General features: G+C 49.6%; 1 protein-coding gene across 2 annotated transcripts in view; it reads left to right on the top strand.

Moving 5' to 3' along the window:
- Positions 1-12,072, top strand: part of ZMYM2 (zinc finger MYM-type containing 2) — a 185,168-nt gene that overhangs the window by 51,908 nt on the left and 121,188 nt on the right. For both annotated transcript variants that reach the window (XM_065420814.1, XM_065420807.1), the window contains one exon: positions 6,011-6,296. In XM_065420814.1, coding sequence (XP_065276886.1) covers positions 6,011-6,296 — 286 coding nt within the window. The remainder of the gene's footprint in view (positions 1-6,010; positions 6,297-12,072) is intronic.

Here is a 12,072-nt window from a genome sequence, read left to right as displayed (position 1 = left end):
TGTTGAGCAATAGTCAACATGGTTTCTGTAAAGGGAAATTGTGTCTTACTAATCTATTAGAGTTCTTTGAAGGGGTCAACAAACATGTGGACAAGGGGGATCCAGTGGACATAGTGTACTTAGATTTCCAGAAAGCCTTTGACAAGGTCCCTCACCAAAGGCTCTTACGTAAATTAAGTTGTCATGGGATAAAAGGGAAGGTTCTTTCATGGATTGAGAACTGGTTAAAAGACCGGGAACAAAGGGTAGGAATTAATGGTAAATTCTCAGAATGGAGAGGGGTAACTAGTGGGGTTCCCCAAGGGTCAGTGCTCGGACCAATCGTATTCAACTTATTTATAAATGATCTGGAGAAAGGGGTAAACAGTGAGGTGGCAAAGTTTGCAGATGATACTAAACTGCTCAAGATAGTTAAGACCAAAGCAGACTGTGATGAACTCCAAAAAGATCTCACAAAACTAAGTGATTGGGCAACAAAATGGCAAATGAAATTTAATGTGGATAAATGTAAAGTAATCCACATTGGAAAAAATAACCCCAACTATACATACAAATATGATGGGGGCTAATTTAGCTACAACAAGTCAGGAAAAAGATCTTGGCGTCATCGTGGATAGTTCTCTGAAGATGTCTGCGCAGTGTGCGGAGGCGGTCAAAAAAGCAAACAGGATGTTAGGGATCATTAAAAAAGGGATAGAGAATAAGACTGAGAATATATTATTGCCCTTATATAAATCGATGGTATGCCCACATCTCGAATACTGCGTACAGATGTGGTCTCCTCATCTAAAAAAAGATATACTGGCACTAGAAAAGGTTCAGAGAAGGGCAACTAAAATGATTAGGGGTTTGGAACGGGTCCCATATGAGGAGAGATTAAAGAGGCTAGGACTCTTCAGCTTGGAAAAGAGGAGACTAAGAGGGGATATGATAGAGGTATATAAAATCATGAGTGATGTGGAGAAAGTGGATAAGGAAAAGTTTTATTTACTTATTCCCATAATACAAGAACTAGGGGTCACCAAACGAAATTAATAGGCAGCAGGTTTAAAACAAATACAAGGAAGTTCTTCTTCACGCAGCGCACAGTCAACTTGTGGAACTCCTTACCCGAGGAGGTTGTGAAGGCTAGGACTATAACAGCGTTTAAAAGAGAACTGGATAAATTCATGGTGGTTAAGTCCATTAATGGCTATTAGCCAGGATGGGTAAGGAATGGTGTCCCTAGCCTCTGTTTGTCAGAGGGTGGAGATGGATGGCAGGAGAGAGATCACTTGATCATTGCCTGTTGGTCCACTCCCTCTGGGGCACCTGGTATTGGCCACTGTCGGTAGACAGGGTACTGGGCTAGATGGACCTTTGGTCTGACCCGGTACGGCCGTTCTTATGTTCTAATACATCTGTTAGTCTTAAAGGTGCCACAGGACTCTCTGTTGCTTTTTACAGATCCAGACTAACACGGCTACCCCTCTGATACTTGTAAAAGAGGATGTTGCCTAACAGAGCACTGGTGGGGAGGGGAGGAGAGCAACTTGAAGAAATGGAGACTTTGTGACAACATGGGAATGAACCAAAGAAGGGGAGACACCTTTTTTGTGCTGAGATCAGGCTTTAGGAATGGTTTTGAAGAAGGGAAGGAAGGTGGTGGAATACAAGGAAAGACGAAGGAGGAAAAAGTGGTGAGACTCAAGGATGTGAAGAGAGTTGGCAGAGAAGGATAAAGTGAATGGAGTGCAAATATGAGGGAGAAAAGAGTAGAATAAAGAAATGAAAGACAAAAGAGGAAGAAGCAAGAAGTCCCATTTTAAGATTAGACACTTACTGTTTCTACATTTTATGATATTTCCCCTGCAGAAAGGAGGGAAGTCCACTTGAAATTTTAAGGTGTGAGGGGAATCTCAAGGCCAACTGCAGCCTTGTGGAAGGGGCTAGGACAGGGGTAGGCAACCTATGGCACGTGTGCCAAAGGCGGTATGCAAGCTGATTTTCGGTGGCACTCATGCTGACCGGGTCCTGGCAACCAGTCCGGGGGGCTCTGCATTTTAAGTTAATTTTAAATGAAGGTTCTTAAACATTTTAAAAACCTTATTTACTTTACATACAACAATAGTTTAGTTATATATTATAGACTTATAGAAAGAGACCTTCTAAAAATGTTAAAATATATTACTGGCACGCAGAACCTTAAATTAGAGTGAATAAATGAAGACTCGGCACACCATCTCTGAAAGGTTGCTGACCTCTGGGCTAGGAGTTGTGAGTGGCAAGTTGGAGTCTCAACCGAAAACGAAGTGTGCAAACCATAGGGCCCATGAAGCATCATTTAAGTAATATTGGTGGTATAGTCGCATATACAGGAATCTTTCTGGGCATGTGCTTCCTTGTTCTGGATGGAAAGGAACCAGTGTGGACTCCCATTCCAAACACACATGAAAAAAGGGAAAGTGTCAATATTCTGGCTGATTGAGGTATTTTCTAGAAATATATCTGTCAGTCTAAGGTAGTTGACAAAAAATGGAGTCTACATTTGCATGAGTCTCCTTAAACTGTAAGTACTGTGGTAACATATCTAGATTTGTCAGTGGGGCACATTCTTTAAAAAAAAATTTAAAAATTGTCTGCCAGGTCAAAAAGAATGTTTTTGCACTGCTTCTCCTGTCCTCCCCATAACCACTCCACTTTGTTAATTGAAGCTTTCTAATAGTCAACTTACATTTAATGCGTCTTGCATGCCTGGGAAATAGGACATCCATGGCAGCTGTCATGACAAACAGGGCAGGCAAACATGCAATCTCAAACAGTAACCTGGATTTCCAAACAAGAACATTGGACTCCTCGAGTATTTAAAGAATAAATTTTAGAGTCCTTGAAACTTTTATCCAAGAATTGTGCAGCACACTTAGTAAAGCTTGATCTTTATGGTCTCTTCTTAGAAATACAGTGCTTTATTAGAAAATATGGCAATCTTTCATTTGATTGATTGATGGATTCCTTAGAAAACATCAAGAATAGGCTGTAGTCATTTTCACCTAAAACTGCGGGGATGAAGAATCCAAAATCTTCGGAATTTACGCACAGATTTTTTTTTCTTTTTTGTTTCTATATGGCTATTTTGATACCAGCTGTTCTAAGGTGCAAGGAGAATCACTAAAAACGTTTATGCATTTAAACTAACTTGCTGATACTGGACCAAACGATAGAGATGCCACAGACCTTTTAAGGTCCTGCAGTGCAGTTTGCAGTACGTCAGTGCTTTCAGCTTATAGGTTAGGGTAAATGCCACATTTGCTTTAACTTGGGGACCATGGCAAATACGTTATCTAAGATAAGATTGTTTATACATGCCGGGCTCTAGCATTATTTCTATGAAACATTCATTTAGAAGAATGGAATGACAGGATCAAAAGATAAATTTAAGTGCTCTGAAGTTACTGGTGATAGTTGTCACGTTGTTGGTATTTTAAGTGAAATAAATTGGGTCATTCAAATGTAAAGGAAATACACTTATGAAATTTTTCATACTTAAAATAATACTTCTTACTCTTGGCATCCTATAGAACTTTCTCCATTGTCAGGGCCTAAAAACTTAGTTGGTCAAAATGGAAGTTCTAAATTCTGGAGAAATGCCTAGAAAGAGGGTTTTATAGAAGAATAGTTTTGCCAGAACTTTGTCTTCTGAACCTAAGTAAGATATTAAAAATTGAGTTCAGCAGACACAGGGATGCTATTTTTTTCTTTTCCTGTGGGACAAATTAAATTGTGATACAAACGGCCCTGCAACATATTAAACTATAAAATGACTGACTGTCTAAGAGTGGCTCTGTACTCTGGGATTGTGTTGTCCAGAGCTAGGTGGGAGGAGGGGATGCTTTGAGGAGGAGTTTAGGTACTGCAAGGACTTGGACTATTAACTTCTAGGTTCATTGTTCCCTACTGAGAAGACCATAATCTTGAGAACTCATCAGTTTTTGCTATCCTGCAGATTTCCATTGTTCTAATTGATAGCCATTGCCTTGAAATGGGTTTTAGAGTAAAACAGAAATTGCTTCTTATAGGAACCATGATATAGATAAACGTGATGATTGGTATGAATCTATTTTGCCTGTCTTTAATTGTAATACAAAAATCCTTGGGGCCAGAGACTCCGGACTGGGAAACTACTTCAGAAGTTGCAAATCTACTATTTATATGTAATACCAGAAGTTTTAAATCAAAACAGTTTTAGAATAATGTAAATCTCTGTATAAGTGAACTTTCTATCTACAGAAAATCCAGGGTTTTGCTTTTAAAATAAAAACATGAAAAGTATCTTTGATAACAACAGCCTAAGTCTGATAAACATTTGGTCCAAATTTATAAACCTCTTCAGTAATATTTTAGAAAATGGAAGTTTCTAATAGATGAAATCTTCAAAATGGAAATTCTGCTTTGACTTCTCTGCTTTGAATTTTTAACTGCAATTGGCACAATTTAATATTTGTCTACAGGTTCTACTCCTGGGGGAATTCTGCACCAGTGCGCATGCGCAGAATTCATGTCCCCCGCAGATTTCTTTGTTTCCCTGCAGAAAAATGACTTTCTGACAAGGAAGCAGAGCGAAGCTGCAAGAGCAGTCACACAGCATTCCCTAGCTGCGCAGGTACATTGTTTCAGGCACCCGGAGCAGCCTGTGGTGAGGTAAATCACTGCAGGGCTGGGGACACCTCAGCCAGTAGCTCCTACCCAGAGGAGGGATCAGCTGCTAGTCCTGGCTGGGCTGGAGGCAGGAGAGGATGGGACTTCCTCTTCCCCTGCAAGGAGTGGCTGGGGCTGTGTTCTTCCTCCCCCTCCCCGCTTCTTGCCCCCATTGCTCCACAGCTGCAGGGGGAGGGGTCACTGTATGAGGAGCTGCTCCACCATCCGCCCAACCCCCGCCAAGCCTCACCCCGTATACCCAGAACCCCCCTAACCCTCCATACCCAAACCCTACCCCACTGAACTTCAACCCCTGCATTTGGAGCCCCCCGCCTCGAAACCCCCACCCCTGCACCCAGACCACCCCTCACTGAGCTCCCTGCACTCAAACCTCCACCCTGATGAGCCCCAACACCCTGAGCCCCCCCATCGAGACCCCCCACGCCACTCCCAACTAACTTGACTCAGATCCCCAACCCACCAATCCCCATTCCCCCGGCAGATCTCCCTGCAGAGACCCTCACAACCAGACCCCTCTGCTGAGCCCCAACCACTTTTACTTGGAAGCCCCTGCAGAGTCCCATTCCCCTTGCACCTGGAATCCCCGCAACGAGCCTCTGTGCATCCAAATCCCCACATGTCTAGACCCCCCACTGAGCTGCCTTCACTCAGACTGTCCCACACAGAATCCTCTCTCCCCACACTGAGTCCCTCCACACTTGGATCCTGCCTGGTTGAGCCTGCCTGCCCCACACCTAGTGCGCCTGGCGCAGGGCCCCAGGGTGTTTCTGGGGCAGGCCCAGGCCTTGTGCTGTGTCAGGGTCAGGTGCAGCCTCGCCACTGAGTCCGTGTCCCGGGGTGAGGAGGCTGCAGGGTGATCCCCACCTTTGTACAGCCAGTGGCCTGTGCTCCCCACAGCCATGCTGGAGCCTCTGTATTTATTTATTGACAAATAAAACATGCAGAATTTTAAAATGTTGTGTGCAGAATTTTAAAGTTTTTGGCACAGAATGCCCTCAGGAGTAAGGTTCAAATGCTAATTTGCGGACAAACTACAGGTGTGTTAATCACTCTGATTGGTGTCTCCAGGCCTAGGAAATGGGCACCTTGAGATGCTCCCCTGTTTTGGGATTTCCTGTGATGGCAGAGAACAATGCCATTGATCTAAATATACTGACTGAGCATGTTCTTTTAAATTGTTTTACGTATACCTCCAAGGTAACCAATTCCCCCTCTTAAACCCTTTTGTTAGCAAATTATCCTAATATAATCAAATCTGTTTGTATATTGAAAGATGTCTATTCACTTAATTTTCCATGTATTTTGTATTTTTAAGATTCCTGGATATCCCAGTCAGCTTCATTCCCTAGAAATCAGAAACAACCAGGTGTGGATTCCTTGTCACCAGTGGCCTCACTTCCTAAACAGATTTTTCAGCCGTCTGCACAACAACAACCTTCTAAACAGGTTAAAGTCACATGTGCAAATTGCAAAAAGCCCTTGCAGAAGGGACAGACTGCATATCAGCGCAAAGGATCAGCTCACCTGTTTTGTTCCACTGCCTGCCTCTCATCGTTCTCGCATAAGCCTGCTCCAAAAAAACTCTGTGTTATGTGCAAAAAGTAAGGGATATTTTATTCTTTGTTCCCTTAATACTTAAATGCAAAAATATATGCTTTATGATTAAGGAGCATTCTTCTTCGAGTGATTGCTCATGTGTATTCCATAATAGATGTGCGTGCTTGCCATGTGCACTGGTGCCGGAAGTTTTGCTGCTAGCAGTACCCGTAGGTGAGCGCCTTAGCGACCCCTGTAGTGGCGCCTTCATGTCGCGGTATAAGGGGTGCTGCGCGCTCCCCCCCACCCTCAGTTCCTTCTTGCCGCCAGTGAAGGTGCTTCAGAACTGCTCTGCTCCAGGTCTGCTGTAGCTTGTCCCCAAAACTGCTTGTTCATTCAGTGTATGGTACCTGTAGTTTAGTTTAGTTTAGCTAGAGCGCCCGGGCCGGAGCATGCCCCGTGCCCTGGGTTTTAAGTCGTGCGACACTTGTAGGCGATCTATGCCAGTGAGTGATCCGCACGCGGACAGTTTACTCTGTTTGGGGGAAACCCATCTCAGCGATCGCTGCAAGATTTGCAAGTTGTTTAAGACTCGGACCAAGAGAGAAAGGGACATCAGGCTCTGGGCTATTCTGATGGTGTCGACGCTGACCCCAGCTCTGGCGTGCCACTCTGAGTCGGCACCGGGCACCGCAGTGTTGGTGCGCGGCAACCCTTCGGCGCCATCGACTAGTTGGTACTGCTCCCCGTCCATGGGGCACGCCAAGAAGATTAGGAAGAGGCCTTCTTTGTCCCGGCACTGGAGTAAACCCGGGACAGAGGCGAGACCCATGTTGGGCAGTCCTCGATCCCCACCGGCCTCTAGGCCTCTGACTCAAGTCGAGCCTCGGAATAGCTCAGCCCATTCGAAGCAGGCCTCCCCAGATGTCCGGATGCCCATCACACTGGAGGATCTGCAGGCGGCTCAGGGTGTTATGTCCATGCTGGTACCAGGAGCACTGCCGATATCGGTCCCACGCTCCAGAGGCAAGCCGCCGCTGGGATCGCCGCAGTCACCCCCGGCTCAGTACCGGTACTGGCCTCGGTCGAGGGAATGTTCCCGCCGCCGTTCGGCGCCCAGCATCCATTCAGGGCAAAGTCCACGGGGATCGCCCTTGACGCCCACCAGGCTGTCTGGTTGGGTTCCGTTTGACCGAGACTCTTGGCACCGCTCCGCCTCAAGGTGCAAACACCGACGGGACCAAGGCAGACGACGCCAAAGGTCCTCGTCTTGAAGAGATTATCGCAGCCTGTCATGGCATGAACGTCGACGTCGTTCCCCTTCGTCGTCCTGCTCCAGGATCCTGCCACGGCATCACCTCCGCAGCCCCGAGCATCGATTGCCGGCGTCTCACCGTCGCAGGTCCGCCCGCCGGAGCTGATCACGGAGCAGCTGTTATCAACAGTACCGGTCCTCCACGTCAGGATTGCGGTCCCGTGGTCTGCATCGCTCCCAGCGCCACCACTCCTCCCAGTCCAGGGACAGCGGCAGGTCGTATGTCAGCCCGGCCTCCCTTCATAGTCGTCCATCGCTGGGCCGAACAGCCGGCTTCGCCGGTGCCACAGCAGGTGCAGTGGCCCCGGGCCCCGTGCACAGCCCAATGGTACCAGTGAGCACCGTGGCCCCCGATGCAGTCCCTGGTGGGGGCTTGCTCGGTGGCCGGAGCCTCAGAAGGACCATCGGCCTCCCTCTCCAGACCTCTGAGGAAGGAGTTGGTGGGATGTACATCCTTGGCACCGTGCCCAGAGACCGACCAGGTGGTGGAACCTCCGGTGCCGGTGGCGACACAAAGTACCGCGCTGGCCTCCTCACCCTTCCCGGATGAGGCGATTATGGCCCCTCCTCCCTCCGTCCCACAGGAGGACTTTAGGGCCCACCAAGAACTCTTAAAAAGGGTGGCATCAAGCCTCCACCTGCAGGCAGAGGAGATGGAGGAGCCCTCGGACTCCCTGTTTAATGTACTGTCCTCCTCGGCATCGGTCAGGGTGGCCTTGCCTCTCCATGAAGGGGTGGCGAAAATTTCAAATGCCCTGTGGCAAACCCCAGCCTCACTGGCCCCCATCTCTAAGAGAGCGGAACGCAAGTATTTTGTACCCGCCAAGGGGCATGAATACTTATACACCCACCCTGCTCCTAACTCCCTGGTCGTTGAGTCGGTCAACCGCAGGGAATGGCAGGGCCAACCAGCCCCTACCCCAAAAAATGAAGATTCAAGGAGGCTGGACTCATTTGGAAGAAAAATTTATTTGTCCTCGAGCTTCCAGCTACGGGTGGTGAACCACCAGGCTCTCCTGGGCCGGTATGAGTTCAATCTGTGGGGCTCCCTGCCCAAGTTTGAGGACTCCCTCCAGGAGCACGACAGGAAAGAATACAAAGCGCTGGTGGAGGAGGGCACAGCGGCTGCTAGGGCAACCTTGCAGGCAGCTTCGGATGCAGTGGACACGGCTGCGCGGTCCATGGCCTCCGCAGTGTCCATGAGAAGGGCGTCATGGCTCCTGCTCTCTGGGCTGTCCAGAGAGACGCAGACCTCCCTGCATGACCTCCCGTTTGATGGCAAAGCCCGGTTTGTGGAACAAATGGATACAAAGCTGCGTGGTCTGAAAGACTGCCGCACGACTCTCCAGACTCTGGATCTCTATGTTCTGGCTCCGGCTCAACCTAAGTTCAAGCCGCAGCAGACTCCCGCTTAGGCCACCCATTCAAAATACGAGACCGCTTATAAGAAGTCGTGGGACTATAAGAGGCGCCCACAGAGGCAGTCTCGACCTGCCCCCCAGCCTACCTCAGGCGCCGGGGGGTCCAGATCTTCCCCTATCTGGACAACTGGTTGGTCAAGGGCAGCTCCCGGTCGCAGGTGCGGGATCACGTGGTGCTCCTTCTGTCCACATGAATTACTTTGGGGCTGTTGGTAAACAACACCAAGTCCATGTTAGTCCTGGTACAATGCATAGAATTTATCGGGGCGGTCCTGGACTCCTCGTCGGCCAGAGCCTCCCTCCCATCGAACAGGTTTGAGACCCTGAAGGGGCTCATCGACACGGTCACGAGGTTTCCGGGGACAACAGCCAGAGTGTGCCTCCAGCTCTTAGGTCACATGTCGGCGTGCACATATGTGGTCTGTCATGCCAGACTCAGGATGAGGCCCCTCCCAGTTCTCTCAGGCCAGGAACAGGATGGACAAAGTCCACACAGTGTCCGAGCCAGTGATCACCTTCCTACGGTGGTGGTCCTCCCCGAGAAACATGCTCTAAGGGGTCCTGTTCAGGGGCAGGGCCCCGTCGCTGGAACTGGTGTCTGGTGCGTCGGACCTGGGATGGGGAGCCCATGTGGGGAACATTCAGACCCAAGGTCTGTGGTCGGCTCAGGATCTGACCCTCCACATAAACGTCAAGGAGCTCAGGGCGGTATGGCTGGCATGCATGGCCTTCCGCTTGCACCTGAAGGGCCGAGTCGTCAGGGTCCTCACGGACAACACGGCATTGATGTTCTACATCAACAGGCAAGGCGGGGCCCGATCCTCTGCCGTGAAGCCCTCAGGCTGTGGGACTTTTGTATAGCCCATGACATGTGCCTACAGGCCTTCCATCTGCCAGGCACCTGGAATGCGCGCACAGATCACTTGAGCAGGGACTTCTCTTCTCAGCACGAGTGGTCTCTCCACCTAGAGGTGGTGCACAGACTTTTCCAAGTGTGGGGAACTCCCCATGTGGACCTGTTCGTGACTCGGCAGAACTGTCGCTGTCCCCGATTCTGCTTTGGGGATGGGGCTCGGACGGGGCACTATCTCCGATGCCTTCCTCCTGTCCTGGTCAAGCCAGTTTCTCTATGCCTTTCCCCCGTTCCCACTGATCGGCAAGGTCCTGGAAAAGTTAAAGACGGACAAGGCCCGGGTCCTTCTGATTGCCCCGGCATGGCCCAGGCAGCATTGGTACGGGACCCTCACGGGCCTGGCGGTCGCCCCGCCGTGGCCATTGCTGTCCCGCCCGGTCCTACTCTCCCAGGACCAGGGCTGCTGCCTCCACCCCAACTAGCGGCACTCCACCTGACGGCGTGGCTGATCAGTGGTTAGGTAGAGAGGAAAGGACGTGCTCAGAAGGTGTTCAGCGTGTCCTCCTAGAAAGCAGGCGGCCCTCCATGCACCAAGCCTACTTGGCAAAGTGGTGTCAGTTTTCCAGATGGGCGGAAGAGCAGGGTGTTTCCCTGGTGGCCGCCCCGATCCAGCTTATTCTGGACTACCTCCTTCACCTTAGAGCCCAGGGCCTGGCGCCCTCATCAGTCAAGGTGCACCTGGCGGCCATATCGGCCTTCCATCTGCCGGCGCAGGGCCACACGTTATTCTCCCATGCTATGACTGGCCGATTCCTTAAGGGGTTGGATCATCTCTTCCTATATGTTAGGCCCCCAGTCCCACAGTGGGACCTAAACCTGGTGTGGGCTTGTCTCACGGGGCCCCTATTTGATCCACTAGCCACGTGCTCCTGGTCATACCTCTCGTGGAAGGTGGCCTTCCTGGTTGCGATCACGTCGAGTGGGCGGGTCTCGGAACTCAGGGCCCTGACCTCCGAACCCCCGTACATGGTGTTTCATAAAGATAAGGTCCAGCTCCGCCCACACCCTTCGTTCCTCCCGAAGGTGGTCTCCGCCTATCACATGGGTCAGGCCATTTTTCTGCAGGTCCTCTGCCCCAAGCCCCATGCATCCAGTGAGGAACGCCGCCTCCACACGCTGGATGTGAGACGGCTTCTGGCCTTTTACCTGGAGCGGACTAAGCCATTCAGAAAGTCCTCGCAACTGTTCATCACCTCGGCCGAGCGCATGAAGGGTCGGCCGATCTCCACTCAGTAGCTCTCCAACTGGATCACCTCGTGCATCCGTACCTGTCATGACCTGGCGGGAATCCCTCCGCCATCAATTGTGAGGGCACACTCGACTAGGGCGCAAGCCTCATTGGCTGCCTTTTTAGCCCATGTCCCCATTCAGGACATTTGCAGGGCTGCCACATGGTCTTCAGTTCACACGTTCACTCGCACTATGCGATCGTCTCCCAGACTAGGGACGATGCCGGATTCGGCAGGGCTGTGCTCTGTCCCGAGAATTTGTGAACGCCTACCCACCTCCAACAGATATAGCTTGGTATCACCTATTGTGGAATACACATGAGCAATCACTCGAAGAAGACAAGACAGTTATCTTTTCCATAACTGGTATTTTTTGAGATGTGTTGCTCATGTCTATTTCACATCCCACCCTCCTTCCCCTCTGTCGGAGTTGTCTGGCAAGAAGGAACTGAGGGTGGGTGGAGCGCTTAGTGCCCCTTATACCGCATCATGGAGGTGCCACTCCAGGGATCATTAGGGCGCTCCCCTACGGGTACTGCTAGGGGAAAAACTTCCAGCACCGGTGCACATGGCGAGCACGCACACCTATTGTGGAATAGACATGAGCAGCACATCTCGAAGAACACCACCAGTTACAGAAAAGGTGACTGTCTTTTTCTAATAACTAAGTATCTGACACTTGTAAGATCTGACCACAAAAATATTTTTCCCCACAAAGTGTAGGGCCAGCTTAAATTTGGTTGAAAATGGCTAATCCTTTATATGTTACCGTTATATGTAACCCTTTATGGTTATAGTATGTCTAGAGACAATCAAGGAAACTACAATACCTCTCCTTGACTGTCAACTCTCTAGTTCAGAATAAGGCAGGATAGGGGAGTTTCTTCTCTTTAAAGATACAAATCAATAATTTTGGTTTAGTGATTTTTTCATATAAACAGTTTCTAAGAGTTTACAAAATAT

Source organism: Emys orbicularis, chromosome 1, assembly GCF_028017835.1.
Source record: "Emys orbicularis isolate rEmyOrb1 chromosome 1, rEmyOrb1.hap1, whole genome shotgun sequence".
NCBI lineage: Eukaryota > Metazoa > Chordata > Testudines > Emydidae > Emys > Emys orbicularis.
This window is presented reverse-complemented; position numbering and strand designations above follow the sequence as displayed.